The sequence below is a fragment of the Ictidomys tridecemlineatus genome, chromosome 11 (assembly GCF_052094955.1).
Source record: "Ictidomys tridecemlineatus isolate mIctTri1 chromosome 11, mIctTri1.hap1, whole genome shotgun sequence".
Classification (NCBI taxonomy): domain Eukaryota; kingdom Metazoa; phylum Chordata; class Mammalia; order Rodentia; family Sciuridae; genus Ictidomys; species Ictidomys tridecemlineatus.
Window position 1 is genome coordinate 68,994,068 of NC_135487.1, and position 20,123 is coordinate 69,014,190.

The 20,123-nt window shown below is 31.7% G+C and overlaps 1 protein-coding gene across 4 annotated transcripts in view; it reads right to left on the minus strand.

The window, feature by feature from the left end:
- Col24a1 (collagen type XXIV alpha 1 chain) overlaps positions 1–20,123 on the minus strand; it is a 378,847-nt gene that overhangs the window by 85,641 nt on the left and 273,083 nt on the right. For all 4 annotated transcript variants that reach the window (XR_013427880.1, XM_078026639.1, XM_078026638.1 and 1 more), the window contains 8 exons: positions 16,540–16,593; positions 14,784–14,891; positions 9,650–9,703; positions 9,352–9,405; positions 8,659–8,715; positions 6,752–6,805; positions 3,145–3,198; positions 2,983–3,036 (listed from right to left, as the gene is read on the minus strand). Coding sequence is in view for 3 of the 4 variants with exons in the window: in XM_078026639.1 (XP_077882765.1) it covers positions 2,983–3,036; positions 3,145–3,198; positions 6,752–6,805; positions 8,659–8,715; positions 9,352–9,405; positions 9,650–9,703; positions 14,784–14,891; positions 16,540–16,593 (489 nt within the window). In the remaining variant the exon portion in view is untranslated. The remainder of the gene's footprint in view (positions 1–2,982; positions 3,037–3,144; positions 3,199–6,751; positions 6,806–8,658; positions 8,716–9,351; positions 9,406–9,649; positions 9,704–14,783; positions 14,892–16,539; positions 16,594–20,123) is intronic.

A 20,123-nucleotide genomic window follows, 5' to 3' on the forward strand; every position in this document is an offset into this window, starting at 1 on the left:
CAACCCCAATTAACTTTTAGATTTGTTTTTTTTTGATGCTATCCCATAATTCTTGGATGTTCTGTTCATGGTTTATTTCTGTTTTCACTGTGTAGTCAACTTTATTTTCCAGATTGTATACTTTGTCTTCATTATCTGATATTCTTTCTTCCAAGTGATCTAGTATGTTGGTATTGCTTTCTATTGAGTTTTTAAATTTGGTTTATTGTTTCCTTCATTTCAAGGATTTCTGTCTTTTTTTTTAAGAGTCTCTACCTCTTTCTTGAAGTAATCTTTTGCTACCTGTATTTGCTCTCTTATCTCTTTGTTGAATTGATCAATTTTTGCCTATATTTGTTCATTGAGGTCATTCTTTAATTCACAGATCATTTCAATTATGAACATTCTGAACTCCTTCTCTGACATTTCATTAACTTTGCTGTTCATGGGTTCTGTTATTGTAGTATCCTAGTTTGTTTGGGGTACTTTCCTCCCTTGTTTTTTCATGTTGTCTAAGTGTCTTTCTCTCTTGCAGTGTGGATCTGAGACATTATAGTTTCTACCCTATATTCCTGTAGTATCTGTGCAGATTATCTGTACTTCACCTTGACGTTGGGCTTCCAGACTGTGCAGGTATCCCTACATATATGCTACTTCAACTAAAGGGTGACAGCAACAGTGGAGATATATTGAGATAGCATGGAGGTGTCTCAAGATGGATGCAACATCTTTCAGAGATGGGGCTGAAAGGGTGGACCTTACACCATCTTTGGAATGCCTGCTCTGAAATGCAGTTGATTTTAGACCCTGTCTGTTGTTGAAAGATAGAGGCTACTGTGTGGGGAAGGCTATGGTGATGTCTGCAGTGGGTTAGGCCTGGACTCCCAAGTGTGTATGTGTGGGTGGACTCATGACCCTGGGTCCTGTGCTATAGCCTGAGGTCCAGTGGATGTCTGCCAGTGGCGGAATGAACTCGGGCCTACCTAGGCCTCGGTCCTGTGCAGGTTGGTTTAAGAGCATTTTTAATGTGCCCTTCGGCTGTATGGCAGCATTGCCCAGCTCCAGCACCCAGGGAGAGCTGATCATGCAGACTAGAGAAGTAGTTGTTAGGGAAGAAAATTTGATTTTCACTGGCATAATTTTAAAAGATACTAATAAGAATCAGAGAATTTCTTCTTCATAACATGTCAGAAAGGAAAAGGAAAACATTACATATATGAAAGTATTAATTATAAGTAGACATTTTAGGATCAAACTATAGAGAGCACCTGCATTCTTATGCACCTATTGCAAATATAAGGGAGTGACATAACAGAAGTAGCAGTGTTCTAGTTTTAGTTTTTTTCTATGACTTTTTCCATTTTAGAATTTTAAAACTCTAAATAAATATGGCCACAGTCTTCTTTTTCTGATTTTTTTCTTATTCAGGCTTGTCTTTAGTGGGATACTTTTATTAAATATTTATTAATTCTCATTTATTAAGGAACTGGACAGGAAGTTACTGGTTAGATTTCAAGACTATTCTGAAAGGTTTCTAGGTCTGTGAATGCCTATTCAATATATCTGATTGAATCCCATTTTATTACTTTCTCCTATAAGTGGAAAACACAAGTTTAAGTGAAGACTGCTTAACAAATCCGAAGAAACATGATGAAGAAAATAAAGAAAATTCATTATTTTAAATTTATTCTCACCTAATTTATTATTAAATTAGAGCGCATTTTCTTAAGAATTTAATTTTAAAGCAATTGCATATGAAGTTAGAACGCCATGAAAATCAAGGAGCAATGAATCGATGGTGCCAATGAAAAAGCCAGGTGTTACAAAATGTTTAGGCAATGTCTGTGAGGGCACAGGGAAAGGGAGGCTAAATTCAGTTTAAGTAATGGATTTTTAGTTTGCTTTATTACAAATAATTGATGTGTCTTATGGTAAAAATCTTTTGAATCAATTTTGTATTTGTGTTATATAATCAAACTATTATTTAACTCTTACCCTTTGATAAAGATTGATTGGCCAGATTTTAGTCAGACTCCTGAACCTTCTCTCAGGCCCCCCTATTCACTTCCTTATAAAATTCTGTTTTCATGGGGCTGGGGTTGTGGCTCAGTGGTAGAGCACACACCTTGCATGTGTGAGGCACTGGGTTTGACCCTCAGCACCACATAAAAATAAATAAAGAAAATAAAGGTATTGTGTGCATCTACATACACACACACACACGTATACACACACACATAAAAACACACATATAAAATTCAATTTTCGCAAAGAAACCTGCTGGTCAATTTAGCAAGTTCCCCCTCCCACCTTCAATATCTGATCACCCTTGATACATAATCAGGTGTCATTCTCCACCATCCTGCAAATGTTGTCTGATCATGCTAGTCTGTCTTCAGCAAGAATGCTATTAGGTTGGTTTAGCCAGAATCCCCCTTCTCATGATGTTTCCTCTTAGTAATTTTCCATTCACTGACCTCTCACCTTGTTGTTTGGCTATAAATTCCTACTTGTTAGTGGTGTATTCAGAGTTGAGCCCAGTCTGTGTACCCCACTGCAAGATCCCATTACAGTGGCCCCAATACCAAAAGTGAAAGTTCTGAATAAAGTCTTCATTATAATGCTTTCACAAGTATTACTGAATAATTTTTTTCTTTAAAATCTCTAAAACAACTAAATAGGTTTGACTGATATTTTTTCATTCTACAATGCAGGTATTTCTGTTTGAAACATCCAAAAGACTATGAATGTGGGACAACTTTCATAGAGCAAGAGTAGGCTGCAAGTAAAAATAAATTGAGTAACAGTCAAAATATATAAATTAATACTCATGTTTAGTACAATTATCAATACATACCCTATTAAAGGCATATAGTGATCCCAGATCAGGAGAGATGAATGATTATTTGAATTATAATTAATAGGAAATCCTTGTGCCCCTGCTTTCTAAAGCTAACAATAAATAATAAGTGTTGCAAACCATCTTAGGCAATTTCAACTTACTTCAGATCCTCTCTCTCCTTTTGGTCCTTGTTCACCTTGCTCACCTGGCTCACCCTTTAATGGGAACAAAAACAGAAATTATATATAAAGCAGAGGTAATAAGTTATTTTGATGTTAATTTTTTAAAATGCCAGAATTACAAAAAATGCTTTCAAAACATACTGGGGGCCCTTGTTGACCTGTGGCACCTCTTAGTCCTGGTAAACCCACATGACCCTAGGAATAGAGAAGAATATATTATCAGAGTAAATTGAGACATGTAACTTAGAGAAGAGGGTACTATTAATTTTAAATGGCAGTGAAATATTGCAAACTCAATTAAATATCATAGAGATTATAATTCTTGAAAATGAGGTAGAACATAATAGGTGCTAGATATTTTGATGAATATGATATACTATAATGAAAAAGTATAGAGTTCTTTCTGTTTTTTTTTTTTTTTGAGTTAATGTTATCAGTTGAATGATGGCCTCCCCAAAAGATGTCTATGTGGGCCTTACATCCACTAATGAGTAGGTTTGTAATAGATACAGAAGAAGGTAGACGACAGGGGAAAAGGCCTAGAGAAGACAAAGAAAGAGATTAGAATGATGCAGCGATGGGAGTGCTGACAGCTACCCACAGCTGGAATAGGCAGGGAGGATTCTCTCCTAGGTCCTCTAGAGGGAGTGTGCCCTACCCACTTCAATTTTGGATTCCTGCTCTCTAGAATTGAAAGAAAAGATTCTGCTGTTTGAAACCATCCATTTTGTGGTAATTTGTTACAGCAGCCCCAGGAAACTAATATGACCATTCCTGGGTATCCTAGGGGGATTAGTTCCAGGATACAAAATCTGAGAATGCTCAAATTCCTTATGTAAGGTTTAGTTTTTGTATATAACTTGTGAACATCCTCCCACCTACTTTAAATCATATCTAGAGTATTTGTATCTTATAAGACAATGTAAATACCTCATAAATAGTTATCATACTGTATTTTTAAGGGAATTATCACAGGGAAAAGAGTCTGTATTTGTTCAGTACAGATGCAATTTTTTTAAAAAAATGATATTTTCAATCTGTGGTTGGTTGATATTGTAAAAGTAGAGGGCTAAATGTATAGACAATACCTATTCTCCCTGTGGAAGTTCATATTGGTCTCCATTTTTACATACTAGATTCATAGTCATTTAAACAGTAGAGTTAATGGGATGAAGACTGGAAGCAGATACTGCATGCAATAGAAATATCAAATGACTCTGAAATTCAGCAATCTGTCATCACTCTAGGTTTCCTAAGAAGAAATGCTGACCTACCACATTTCCCTTTTTAACTGTGTAAATATAAACTAGCAATAACCTAGGGGCATGTCAAATTAAAGTTATGAATGAAGAATTTGCAGGAAATCTCCTTTGTCCCCTTCTCTATTGTCTTCTTCAATAAGATTCCTTTCTTCCTATTTTCTGTATGTTACAGAAAGAATGCCTTAGACAGTTATGAGGCTCATATTCTCTGGGCTACAAGAAGAGGTTGCATACACGGGATAACAATATTCTCACATAAAGGTCAATGCAAATTTTTTTTGTTTGCATAAAGTAAGGCAATTAAATTTTAAATTTCAACTTCCTGATAAAGAAAATGAATCTTTTAAGAAAGTGAACAGTGGCAAGAGATAAATGCTAGTTTGGAAAGCTTTCTATATATTAATGGCCACACTAAAGAGAAAACCATTACTGCACATGACTCTCAGCAGTAAAACATGAGTAAAGTCAGTAACAGCATCAGGACAATCAAGAGGGGACATGATACAAGTGAATATGACTTCTTGTGGGTGACTTATCAAACAGGCTTTGGGTGAGAAGTGGTATAAAATACTGCAGTTTCAACATGAAGTGAGAATGTGCACATGAGTAAACCACAAAAATCAGAACTATCATAGCTAATTATGACTTTTCTATTATACTTGTCTGTAATAGAAATGAGACCTTTTCAGAATGATCCCAGAATAGCCAATTGGCTCTCTTGGCTTTGTGAAGTCTAAACAAATCTCACCAAAAACAATTTAACTATCTAAGAGCTTCACTGTAACTATTCTCATCCATCCTAGTAAAAACTGACAATAACCATTTTTATGTTATGGTCAAAATTAACTGTATAAAATCATGCAAAAGAGTTTATGGGAAATGGTGACTTTTGTCTAATCATGTTAGTGGTAGGATGAGTTACACTGTCAAGGGAAACTTAGAATTTTATAATGAAACTGATGATAAGTTCAATCTTGAAGGATGAGTGCTTTGGGCAGTGATGTGAGGACATTCTGAGAGAGAGCATGGAAAACAGATTCATGTGACAGAACAAATTAAGTGGAGAATGGATTTGAGAAGGCTAAGACTGGTGACAGAATATAGTTAGAAAGCTACTGAAATAATTCAGTCAAAAAATGAATTGAGAAAACGAGTTTAATAATAACAATTACAGTTTGTCAATTTAGTCTGGCTAATCTAATTTTGTATTTCAGAAATGACCACAGAAATTTTATCTCGAGAAAGGGATGTGATAGATCAATTAACCTATCAATTTATTATTAAGACTACTATACACAGGGTTCAAAACTAGATGCTGTATAGGAAAGGCATCCTATCCAAACTAGGGAGCACATTAAAAAGCAATTAGAAATAATAACAACAAGAGCAACAGTAGATGGTAAAATATTTGTGTTGAATAACATATAAATAATATTAGAGAACTATGCAAGAGTGCAAGATTACAGTTAGAGTGAGTCAGGGCAAAGGAGAGTGTCAGGGGAAAGGGGAGTTTAAGCTAAACTACAAAAGACAAATAAGATTTTTGGAAGTAAACATCCTCAATACCAATGTGATTCTAGAAAAAGTTCTACACACAGCTAATTTTAGTTCATGAAGTTGGTTTTACAAAATCCTTCTAAGAAGTGAAAGAGGCTAAGAATTAATTTAAGTCTTGAGAGTACAAAGATATTTATCTACCCTTTTGACAACACTTAACTGAATTCCTAATATATGCCAGGAACTTTGTCTTCTAGAAATTGGGAGTATAATAATGAGAAAGAGAGACAAGATTCTTAGTATCCTAAATCTTATATTTTGGTGGATGAAAATAGATTAAACAGAGAAACAAATGTATAAAAAAAAGTGGTAAAATAACACTACTATATATCATGAAAGTTATCAGATAATATAATCAAAAGTGAGTTATAAATCTGTTTTAGGTAGGGCATACAAAATAATCATTATATATCTATTTAAAATAGGGCAGGTAAAAAGTCCTCTCAGGCAGGAACATTTCAGCTGATATCTGAATGATGAGAAAAAGCAGCAGTAGAGGGGTAGAGGGAGGGAAGGGAAGGGGAGAAGAGGGGAGGGGAGGGGAGATAGGAAGGGGATAGGAAGGGCAGCAGAATACAACAGACACTTGTTTGGCAGTATGTATAAACGTGGCTGTATAATCAATGTGATTCTGCAATCTGTACAAGGGGGAATAATAAGAATTCATATCCCATTTGAAACAAATGTATGATATATGATATGTTAAGATCAATGTAATGTTTTGAGCAACCAATAAATTTCTGATGCTTAAAAAAAAGAAAGAACTAGATGATTCTAAGAAAATGTAACAAAATAGAGCTAGACTTCTAAGATTACAAATTTAAGACATTACTAATCATCTCAATGGTGCTTATTTTTATGAAACTAAGTAAAACTACAGAGAAGCCTATTTAAATTTAGAAACACAGTGTATAACTGACAGTAATTACCTTATATCCCTCTGCTCCAGGCTCTCCTCTCTCTCCTTGTTCCCCCATTGGACCCTATAGTAACCCCACACAAAAATGATCAATTTCATAGCTGCATTCACAAATACAGATAATACAAGTAGTGTTTTGACAAAAATATAAACTCCAATGTATAATAATTTGTTTTGTTTCACTAAATAATCAAAAGATTGAATTTCAACGATACCAACAACATTAAAATATGCTAAGTGCTGAATTACATAAAAAGAATCTCATAATGATTTTGTAAGAAAAAATACTGAAAAACCAGTTATAATTAAAAATTAAAAAAGATCATTTAAAGATCATTTAAATATAATCTTAACAATTAATCTACTTTACTTTCTTCATTGGAAATTCCAGGGTTTATTCTTTAATCTGTGAAATTTTTAATTCTCAAGGCATCATTTAATTTAAGAAAAATTATACTCATAAACTTTAATCCTTGAGACAGAAACTAATGTAATAAACTTGGACTCCATGACTTTTTTATTTTTAATGTGAAAATTTTATACAATAAACTATCAAACTATGTACTCTAAAATGATTAAAAAACATTAGTTATCACATACTAGAAATTATCAGCTAAAGAGAATAAATTGAAATTAGTTAACAAAGCTACATAATTTATTATGGAGCATTGTGAGCTTTTATTCCTATGTAGATAAAGTTGATAGGCACAATGTAAAGACAATACTGTCTAATTCTGCTTTAATTATTTAGTATATTCTTAGTTTATGTTTGTTTCATTTTTATTAGATAAAACCAGCATAGTTGTAATAGTCTTCTAATACGTAAGTATTTATTATATGGTAGCTGACATTCTTTGATCCTGGCATACCTAAATCTGTGAAAAAGAAAGCACTATAATACTCCACTTGCCATTTTTTCTATTAGCTTTTAAATTTTTGCATTATTTATCTCTTAATGGTTTAGACAGATTAAAATATATTTGATAAAGAAAGTTACATATTTGTAGAGAGAAGTTCATCTCTAATGTAAGATGGCTTGATTTAATCAGAAAAATTCTAGAATATTTCCTTCTTCTAAAACAAAGTGCAACTTTCATGGTCAAAGAGCCAAACTGAAATGCCAGGAGTAACCACATATTCTGATCTTTTGCCTTTGGATTCTTTTATTTTCAGTGATACTATGTGGAAAATGGAAAATGAAACCAGTTATATTTATTTCAGGGTCCTAAGCATTATTGTACCCATTTCATTTTCATATGTCTACTATACATTGTTTTAATCAACATGAATACAGAGATAGTTATTCAGGTAATCAAAGCTACTAATAATAGCTACTTTTCAAAAACTGTGGTTATAGTTAGTCCTTACAATATAGACCCATGATCTTTAAAGATTATTGGTTCTAGTAACCTGTTATAAGAGTTTGGAACTCACTTAACTATTATCAAAAGTATATAGGTTAGATTTTTTAATACTTTAGAAATCAATATGAATTTGATAATTAGAGAAATATTTGCTATAAAAGTACAGAGTATATAAATTTTGGACAGTTTCTGCATAAAGTTACAATGCATTTAATGCTGAAAGTTAGATTTTGGAAGTTACTGTCTCAAATCTACATATTAGGAAAAAGTACTTGATCTGCATCTTTTTCATATCTAAGACTTTCACGTTATTTATATTTCATGATGGCAAATACTGCTCTTCTATCTAACCTTGCAAAGTTAGCAAAATAAAACTCTTTGAAAAGATAAGATTGGGCTGGGGATATAGCTCAGTTGATAGAGTGCTTGCCTTTGCATGCACAAGGCCCTGGGCTCAACCCAGCAACATACACACAAAAAGATGAGACTGGTGTTGTGAATCTACTACTGTGTTTCATCTTGAGGTGTCAAGATATTTTAGAAAAAGACCTACTGGTTCACCTCGAGGCCCAGGTGGTCCTTGAACTTTGCTATCTTCTCCTGGGTAACCCTAAAATGAAAATAATGATTTATCAACCAAACCAAATTAATGAAATAACATTTATAAATACATAGTCTATTATTTTAATAAGTTAGAAAATATGCAATTTGGTTTTATCTTTTTTAAGTGGAAAATGTGCCTAAGAAATGAAGCATATAATGTTTTATACACAGTTTTAACTTGTGCATGATTCTTGAAAGTATTCATTTGTTTTAATTATATAAAAAGCATGCTGGGAATTTTCTCAATATGTCAAGTTTTAATGATATCATAAATCAAAAACACTGTTAGAATTATTTCCAACTCATTAAAATATTTTAATATAAATGTACTATAATAACTCATGTAATCTAGAGTCTCCCAATCTCTTTCAGTAAATAATTAATTTTATTTTTATAGGACTACAGCTCACAAAGCATTTCACATGTATTATTTCACCCTAATTTTGAAATAATATGCAGAAGATATTTTAATAATTTATTTAACTTTTAGCTCCTTGATATTTATAATGTTTTGGAATTTGCAGAATTTCTAATTTGAAAAGTTGTTCTCTTATTCCTTGAAAATATTTCTATGCATTATTTCAGAAAATTTAATAAAGTCAACATCTTACTTAAGAGTTAAAATATCAGTATAGACACACACCTTTTCTCCTTTAGGGCCCGGGAGCCCAGAGAGTCCTGGTGGACCTTGCTGGCCCTATAAAAAGACAAGTAAGCAGATATTCTCTATGTCATTTGTATATGCTCTATCTAATGCCATGAAGCCCATGCTGTTAGATATTGTGCTACTCTAAAAAGAAAAATAGAATTCACTCTATAGGAGGATTAGAACTAAATGTTAGAAAGTTTTATCAGGAAGATTTAATCTTACTTTCCATATTTGGAATGTCATCTTTAATATAAAGGTGTATGTGTGAATATTTTTAATGAGAAATGATTACCATATATCCTGGAATTCCTGATTCTCCATCAAGTCCCATCAGCCCTAAAGGGCCCTAAAAATCAAAATAAATATTAGTAAGAGAGGAAACAGATGTTTGTTTAAATCATTTTTACCATTAGAATTTCATGGTCTGAAATTCTACCTAGTCTGAAATGGGAAAACACGCTCCCCCCCCCACACACAAGTTTTGTCTTTTTTTGGTAGAGGGTACTGGAGGTTGAACTCAGGGGCAGTAGACCACTTAGCCACATCCCCATCCCTATTTTGTATTTTATTTAGACACAGAGTTGCTTAGTGCCTCGCTTTTGCTGAGGCTGACTTTAAACTCGCCATTCTCCTGCCTCAATTTTTATCCTTTATTTTCATTTGAACCACAGAAGTTCTATAAAAAAGTGTTTACTTCTGCTATGAATGTGCTTAATCATATTAAAAGAAATATTTCCAGTTGTCATAATACTGATGGTCCCCAGAAAATTCTTGGAAATGTTTGTATCTCTCCAAGATTGTGTATCACTAAATATTGGAAAGTGGTCATGTTTCTGTGAGGTGCAGGAGAACACTACATACTTGTAGATGTTTTCATATCCTTTGATAAATATGGTTTTAGTTTTGGTCAAAGTTGTTAAAGTAGAGATAGTGATGTGATAGTAATCTTATAATTACTTATTATCAATATCTTGCAGATGAGGAAACCATATAAATTAAAGACTAATCAGTAAATGCCCCTAATCTAGTGAAAAGATAGACAATTGTAAAAAGCAAAAGTAATGATTCTAAAAATGAGAGAGAGAGAGAAAGAGAGAGAGAGAGAGAGAGAGAGAGAGAGAGAGAGAGAGAGAGAGAGCGCTATTTTTTAAAAATTTATTTGTAATAACAATACTGGAAGACAATTAACTAAACATCATCAGTAGACCAAAATTTGTGATTTGAGATATGAAAACAGGGCTGAAAATGTGCAAAGAAGAAAATTGTTACAGATGTGCAAATGGTCTCAAGGAAGGAAGTTTCCAACTCTGAAATCAAGAAATTAAAGGAGCAGGATAGGATCAGGTTTAATAATTGGGGAAAGAGTCAGAAGGTCTTTCTACTTCCTTGCCTGTACTGGGTATCAGACAGCCAAAATTTCCTAGAGATTAAATGAATAAGTGTGGGAGCTGTAGCCAAAAAGGCTACAGCTAAAGGCTGCTGTTGACTCTAAGTTTGGGTAGATAGGAGCCACTACAATGAAAAATAAAATATGTGACTCATAAAAAAATATGAGCCATGAACCTTAGGGTATTTAAAAATACATTTTTAAAATATGCAACCCCTAAAAAAGTAAGTGGGTGGGGAGACCTCAAAAACCTCTTTCAGAGATCAAGGAATCAAATAGTAAGGAAAAAAGTAAGAAAGCTATAAGGATTTGAGTGACACAGTTAACAAGCTTGATCTAACAGAAATACACAGAACTCCGTACTTATGGAAAAAAAAATTACAAAATTTTAGTATATAACAGTTGTAGTTTATAACAGACCTCAAAGAAATTAAACAGACGAACTAAACTAATTCCACAAGATAGATAAAAGAACTATAAACCCAAAAAAAGAGGAGAAAGAAAATAAAATTAAAGCACAAATTATTATTAAAATAGAAAGCGAAATCCCACAACTAGGGAGGCTGAGGCAGGAAGATCACAAGTTTAAGACCAGGCTCAGCAACTTAGAAAGACCTTGTCTCAAGATAAAAATTTTAAAAAAGGCTGGAGAGAGTTTAGTGGTAGAGTGCCACCCTGGTGTCAATTCCCAATACTGCAAAAAACAAAAACAGAAAAAGAGTGGAGTAAAAAAATAAAGTAGATTCTTTGAACTGACTAATAAAATGGCTAAATTTTTGCAAGTATGATCAAGAAATAAGAGTAGACACAATAAAATAGCATCAGGAAAGAGAATTTGGAAATAACCTCAGGAATTTTTTTTTTTTGTACTGTGATTTTTTGCAGTGTTGGGAATCAGTCCTAGGGCTCTGCACATGCCAGGCAAGAACTTTATCAATAAGCTATACCCTTAGCTCTAAAATTTCAGATAGAAGAAAATAGAAAATACAAGTTTGATCTAAATTTGAAAATCTAGATAGAAGATATTTTTAGAAAGAACCTGAAGAAATTTATTCAAGAAGAAAATTTGATAGGCAAAGACCTACTATTAATAAAATAATATACAGCCCAGATCTTTTTAATGGGAAGATGGAAGATAATGGGAAGATAAGGGGAAGTTGGAAGAGCAGATGGTTCTAAACCATTACTGAACCATTAGAGAACACAGAAAAATGTAGAAAATCATTTTATAAGACATTAAATTTTTTCAAACCCAATTAAAGATACTATATATTAAAAAAAGAAAAAACCCTAAAGGCCTAAATTGTTTACAAATACAGATGCAAAATTTCTTTCTTTCTTTTTTTCTTTTTTTTTTTTTTTTAAAGACAGTGATTTGCTATGTTGTCCATGCTGGTCTGAAACTCCTGGGCTCAAGTGATCCTCCTACCTCTGAATCCCTATTAACTGGGACTGTAGGCACATGCCATTTTGCCTGGTTCCTGAAAAATTCTTAAGATAACTAAATGCAATAAGTGAAACTAAAACTCTTACATAAAATAGTAGCAAATTGAATCCAGTAATAATAGAAGAAGAATACAAACATACCTAAGTTAGATTTATCCTAGGAATTCATAGTTGATTCAACTTTTGGAAATCCATTAATGAATTTCCTTATATTAACAAGGGAAAGAAAGCCTGGGATTATCTAAACAAATGTTATAAAAGTATTTAAGAAAATTTAACATTTCCTTGTAGTTAAAACTCTGATTAAGAATAGAAATAAATTTCTTTAAAATAATAAAAGCATGTTCCAAAAAAAATTCAAAGAATACTTGAAAATGAGGCATTAGTCGTATTTTTACTAATAGGCACAGAACAAGATTTTCCTTATGATGACTTTTATTCACTACTATTTCAGGATTTTTTTGCAATGTAATAAGTCAAAAAAATAAATAAAGGAAGGTGATATTATTATTTACCTAAAGATTCCATAAAAATTACCTAAATTCATTAAAGTGGGTATGAGATCAAAATATGAAAATAGTTTTTTACCAATCCAATGACATAAAGGAAAAAGATTATATTAACAATGAGAACAAAATTTATTAAAAAGCTAAGAAAAAATCTAAAAGAGAGTTGTAAGAACAGAGTAAAGGAAATACAACTTTCTCAAAGTATGTATAAGAAGGTATGAGTAAATGGAAAGACATAGCTTCTTTACACAAAAATTCAATTTTGGAGGAAACTAATGCTGGTTCTAAAGTTCACATGAAAGAGGAAATCAGTTATGGAGTACTTGCTCTAACAGATCTCAAAAGATATTGTTAACAATATAGTAAATAAAACAGTATAGTATAGACTCAGAAGCAGACTATCAGTTTGAGAGATATAAACAAACCAGTGACTATTTGAGAATTTAGTTTATAGCATTATTTCATAAAGGTGAGAAATAAGTTAACTGTTCAATAGATAAAATTGTGACAACTATGTATCAAATTGAAAAGAAGAAAATTCATCATCTACAACTCATACCAAAAATAAACTCCATGCCTCAAAGAGTTTAAAACGAAAAGCTATAAAAGCATTAGGATAAGAATATTTTTATACACTTTAGGTAGGAAAGACATTTTTAATGAAGAAATAAAACCCCAAAACTGTAGAGAAAAAAATTAATAAATTTGACAATGTAAAAATTAAAATGTTTTGTATGGCTAAAGATATCATAAGCAAAATTAAAAGATAAATGACAGAAGTGAAAACACTGTAATACATTTTACACCATATTCACCAAAACTATATTAGTATTTAAGATACATATCATAGATAGAATCAAATCAGTAAGAAAAAGACAACCACGTAATGAAAAACATGTAGACATGTAGATAACTTCTGTAGGTAAAAAGTACAAGTTACTTAGTTGTAATCAGGGAAATGAAAATAGAAAAATGAGATATAATTTTCTCATTTATCCGATTGGCAAACATGGTTGGTGGGAATGTAAATTTGGTAAAGCCTCTTTGAAAGGAGTTTCAGAATAGCGTGTTGAAATTGTAAAAGTGAATACTTTTACAGTCAAAAATCCAAAGTAGGAGCCTACTTTGAAGACAATATTCTTTGGATGTATCAGTTTTTATGTTTGTTAAAAATTAATCACATTATATAATGGTTTTAACCTATAGGTCAAAGACAGAGAAATATTAATAAATGAAATATAAGGGAGTAGGAAAGGCCTGGGGTAATAAGATATTAGTAAGTAATAGAATACTTAAGATGAACCTGAGGCTTCCTCAACAACAAATGGATTACATAATGGTCTCTGAAAGGCCTGTTCAGTGTCTAGCATTGATTACATTTAAATGGAGACAAGGAAATACACCTGAATTTTTTTTTAAGTTTATGAACATTAGAAGACTAAAGTTGATAATTTAAAAAGATATTTTACATCTCTTTCATGCTGTGACTTTTTGAATAGATCCAAAATATACCACCAATATAATTTTTATAATTTTGCTATTATAAGTACAGAAGTATTATGCTACATTTGTTCCCAGCATCATGCAAAATTATGCAAAAGATTAAGATAGAGATGTTATGAAGATTTATCACAGCTGGTTAGAAAAAATGATCTCCAGATAAAGCATGAAGAATCCAAGCACAGAAAAAAAACCCACTCATTTCAAGTAAACCTAATTTTCAAAGCAATTTGTCAACCATGACAGCATAATTTTATACAGATATTAAATCCTGATTTTAAGTGCTAGTCATATAAACTTTCCTACTTGGGTTAGGAATTACAATCTAATTTTTAAAAAACCTCATTTCTTATTTTATTTCCATTTTCAGTTTTTTCCCTTTTCCTTTCTCATGTCCAGAAACCACTAAGCCATTTAAGTACTGTGGAATGCTTACAATTCTCCACATCCCATGGAGATAGATTATTTTCAATGGAACTATTGCCTTCTCTGTAAAGTTAATCAAGGGATGAAGCTTTAAGAGCATGGATACATTTCTTTTCCACCCACAGTGACTCAGTTCTGGAAACAAATCAAATACTGACCACAGCACCTCTAGTTCCTCTGGCACCCTTAGGACCACTTTCCCCAATTTGTCCAGGAGCACCTCTGCTTCCAACTTCTCCTGTGGGTCCTATTTGTCCTTTATCACCCTGTGGATGAAATTAGTATGAGAGAATGTAAAAAAAATTATACTTAGATTAATTAACTATATCATATACTTGAGACTTCAGAGGACATTCAAAAAATTCTGTAAATGGCAACTTTCTTTTAACTTAGCTACAGACCACCACTAGAAATAAAAACATACCATCACCATACAAGTTATTTGAAAAATGTAAGTAAGTTTGGAAAAAGAAGGATTTTAAAAGGATTAAATTCAACCAACCAATCAGGTGAAATCTGGTGCTCATGTTGAATTCCAAACAACCGACTTTTTAATTTTAAATTTTGTCACATGTATCTGTACACATGTATATATTATTATTATAAGGAAACACAGATGATGAGAAGTCTGTTTCCACAGAGAATTTCAGTATTTGAAAGGTCAGTTTCATGTAAAAAAGGCTTCAGTGTGCAGTTCTACACATGTAGGATCATTACTCACTAGGTTAACTATGCCTTCAAAATATCATTTTATATTCTTCTGAAAACTGGTTTCCTTCTGTTTCCCATTATACTGAGTGTCCCTCACTTTAAGCACCAAAATACAACAGCTATTAAACAACATTAAGTGTATTTATTCATTTTATGAACATGGGAATCAACCTTTCCTGTTATTGATATTCAAGAAGACACAAAAGAAAAGGTAAAGGGATGTGTGTGTGTGTGTGTGTGTGTGTGTGTGTGTGTGTGTGTGTGTGTGTGTGGTGTGCTGGGGCTCAAACTCAGGGCTTTGTGCATGCTAGGCAAATGCCCCACTGCTAACTACACTGCCAGCCTCAATGCTGATTTTGGATATAATATTATATCTAATGAGAGAGACTTCAATATTGGTATTATTTTCATGGGCACGAATGGCAACTAAAATTTACTTCATTCATTTGTTTATTTATTTCTTAATTATCCCTTCCACTGTTCCAAAAATTTGAGAATAATGGAGTAGGTGTACATCTGTAAAAAAGCAAGAGCTGGACTTTGGGAACTAGAATATGGTGTGATTTGGTTGATTATGAGAAATATATTCTGAATTGTCACAGTCTAATGTGAAAACTGTTGTCATACCTTATCAACATTTGAACAAATTATCGGTCCCATACAAAGATGAATTTTTCATTATAATGTATTAGAATTTTACAAATATGTAAACTGTTAAAAAGTAAAATATGAAGTAAGCAACTGAAAAATATTCTGAATTTGTGGTTCTTATTGGATGAGAAAGATAAAATCAATCACTAATCTTTTCAATTTAGAAAAACACATTAATAAAAATCCAGAAACAATTATAATCTTTTCCCTCTAATATCTTACTAAAGTCGTTATCAAATAGCACAAATGATAGAGTATTTTCATTTTATCTTTTTTATTTTTCACCTATGATCTATAAAAGATTTTTTGGAAAACAAGAGACCAAGGAAAAAGAATATTTTTTTAAAAAAGCAAATTCCAAACTGGAAAATTGCTTTCAAATAAGAAAAGTGACATATATTTCTAAGTGGAATTAAATATTAATTTATACAAATGTGCCTTTAAACACCAAATTTATAAATTTTATATTTAGTGCAAATCAAAATACTATAGCATGCTATGAATTTCTGGGCCTTAAGAAGAAAAAAATACTAAAAAATATTTAAACATTACCTTTTTTCCTGGACGACCTCTTTGTCCTGGAGTTCCTATCATTCCTTCGGGTCCCTGAATATTTAATATATAGAAAGAAATAAATGGTTAAAGAAAAGAGTGGAATTTTGAATACTTACATCAGATAAGTACTGAAATATACACTAAATAAAAAAGGGCTACTTTTCACAGTGATTAAAAAGCACAACTGTGACCAACTATAAAATTCACACACACAAACCTGCCAAGATAGGAAAAACTAAACTGTGTAGTAAAAAAATTACTTTATTTCAATACACTTATTTTAATTAATGGGAAGAGAATTAAACACGAATGAATCCATATTAACATTTCTATGAGCTATTGTGAATTCAGAATCTTGAAAGAATAAGATTATAAAATATAATGCATAGTTAAGAAAAATCTCAAAATCTCACTGGAGTATGGAAGTTTGAAGAAATATTCTTTGATCTGTAGGTAAAAAAAAAGGAAGAGGAGAAAATACAGCAAGACTACTGTTTAAATAATATTTTCATTTCAATTGGTACTTTGTCAAAAGTAGATGAAAAAATTTTAATATATACTTTTTTTAATTAAAAAAGTGTTACGCCACATGAATTTTCAGATCAACAATGAGTAGGCTTAAGTGTGATCCATATTGAGCCAGGTTGGATGTTCTAAAATGGCAAATAATTAATCACAACATTCCTTTCATTAGTTGGAAATGAGAATGGAAATTTCAAATTTGTGTCCCCAAAGCTTGGCAATCTGCAGAAATGATGTAGAAAGAAATAAATTGTGGTTTACCACTGTGCTATGTAGGCTCTTGATAAATATTTGTTGAACGAATAAACAGATACCTAAGGAAATGACTCATGCCCTGTGCTCCCAAGCAAATGCTCTTCTAGCCTCACTGAGTTTAGAGGCCAGAGCAGTTTTGTTCTATTGCTGTAGTTATAGCTGCATCCAGAGGTAGAAATGATAGTTGCACTATTCTGAGGAGTTCTTTGAAGCTAATAAGGACTTAAAAAAAGTTGATAAATCTTCTATACAGAATTAGACCCAAATGAATCCATTTTAACACTTCTATGAGCTACTGTGAACTCAGAACCCTGAAAAGAATAAGTGAACTTTAAAAAAGTCAGACTACACAAGCAGCTTCATATTATGACTTTGGCACTAAATAACTATAATAGCTATATGGACACTGGGCAGATTATTTAATTTTTAAAGGTCTCTGTTTTCTTCCCAGATAAAAGGGGATCAATGAAACCTCTTTGAAGAGTTACTAAGATTAAATCAGATAATGCATGTAAAATTTAGAAAGGATTAGACTTTTAATGAACAGCTCAATAAATATTAATTTTCACAAGTTTTTAAAGTAAATCATGCAATAGTATACTTAACTATTCTATGTAACTCTTCTATATAACTATTCTATAAAGAAATTAGAAGATACAATGAAAATTCATGAACTTACCTCCCACTTTAATAAATAGGACCAATATATGTATATATAATTAAGCCCCAATATATACATATACCTTTCCAAACACATCATCTTCCTCCCCACTCAGTACAATCATCATTCTGACTTTGTTTATTAATACTATGAATTTCTTAACTCCATTTATAGTATCCCCAAGCAATATGTCACTATTTTACACCTTTTAAAATAAGGAGTATCATATTTTATGCATTATTCCAAAATTTTTAATACAACATTTTGTTTTTTCAGTTTTTCAGGGAGTCTTTAACACACTTCTCATTTTTTTTACTGTTATAGGATTCTATATTATCAAATCATAATTCAACCACTTTTCTAATGGTTAACTTTTTGTTATATAGATAATGTGTTATATATTATAAACACCCTGTGCATACCTCCATGTATCTATGTTAAGAGTTTTCATTAGGTTATAAACCCTAGAGTTGACTTGCTGGGTTTCAGAATATGTATATCTTCAATATACTATATTAGACATTGCCAAATCATTCTCCAAAGTAGTTTTGCCAATTTACATTGCCATGGCAAATGCATAGGGGTTCCAGTTACTCTGTATCTTCTGAAATGTTAGGTACTATTGAACTTAAAATATGTTTACCCCATGAGAGCAAAATGATGTTATCTTTGATTTCAATTTGCATTACTGGTTATTAAGGAGAAATGAGCATCTACTCATATAGTTACTTGATATATCTGCTTGATTTTCTGGTTCCTGAATTCCGCTTTCTTTGAGTTACATGAAAGTTTTTATATATATTTGTTCACTTTCTATATATTACAAATCTCTTCTAGCCTTAGCTGATTTTTCTCACTGTATTTGTAACTTTTGATTAACACAAGTTTACAATTTTAATGTAGTCAAATTCATCAATATTTGCTTGTTCCTTTTCATGTTTTGTTATGATTCTTACTGCTTCCACTCCTCCCATGAGGTCATCAAAATCTCTTAAATATTCTACTAAAAGTTTTAAAATTTTTATTTCCATAGCTAAACTTTAATCAGAATTTAATTCATAGTGTGTGCATGGATGTGTGTAAGCACATATGTGCATTTGTGTGTGGGAAAGATTTTCCCCCATTGGGATAACCAGTTATAGTAATTCATCTATTGAATAGTTCATCTTTTCCTTATAGATACACAGTGTAATATCAAATTATAAAACATTTCAAAATATACTTAGATCTAGGTTATCTTCTATTTGCATTGGTCAACATGTGAACAATATGAAATTAAGTTAATTACTCTTATTAGGTAGGTCAAGTTCTCCCTTTCACCTCTGCCCCCGGTTCCCAATTTGCTTTAAAATTGTATCGATACGGGGTAAAGTTGGGAGTTCATAACCCGCTTGAATCAAACTGTGAAATATGATGTATTAAGAACTGTGTAATGTTTTGAATGACCAACAATAAAAAAAATTGTATCGATTTTTGCTCTTTGGTCTTCAACATTAGTTTTAAAATCACTTTTTTAAAACAATATCTGTATTTTGTTTACTTTTATTTTTATGTGGTGCTGAGGATTGAATCCAGTGCCTCACACATGTGAGGCCAGTGCTCTACCACTGAGCTATAGCCCCAGCCCTTAAAATTACTTTTCATCAATCAAGTTCTATAAACAAAAATTTCCTAAAGAGATTTTGATGGAAATCATACTAAATGTATAAACCAATTTAGAGGAGAATTTTATCATTTTATTGTATGAAGACTTCCAATCCATAAATCCATTTTTTAGGTCTTCTTTAATAAACTGGCCAAGTTTTTTATTTTCAAATTGTAAAAATTTTCCACAAGTTTTTTGCAAATATTTTGATAGATTTATTATAAGGTACTTAATTTTGTTGTTAATTATAATTATATTTAAAATTGCATGTAAAAAAGCTTTCTAACTACTTATTACTGGTGAAAAAGAACAGTACCATTTTTAATATAATAATTTTATATTGTACAACTTCCTGAATTCTCATTGATTCTTTTTTGCTAGAAATCAAACCTAGGACCTCACACATGTTAGGAAAGTGCTCTACCATTGAGGTATATCCCAGCCCTCATTAATTCTTATAATTTAGAGATTATTTATTTTGCTTTGCTATCCTGGCTG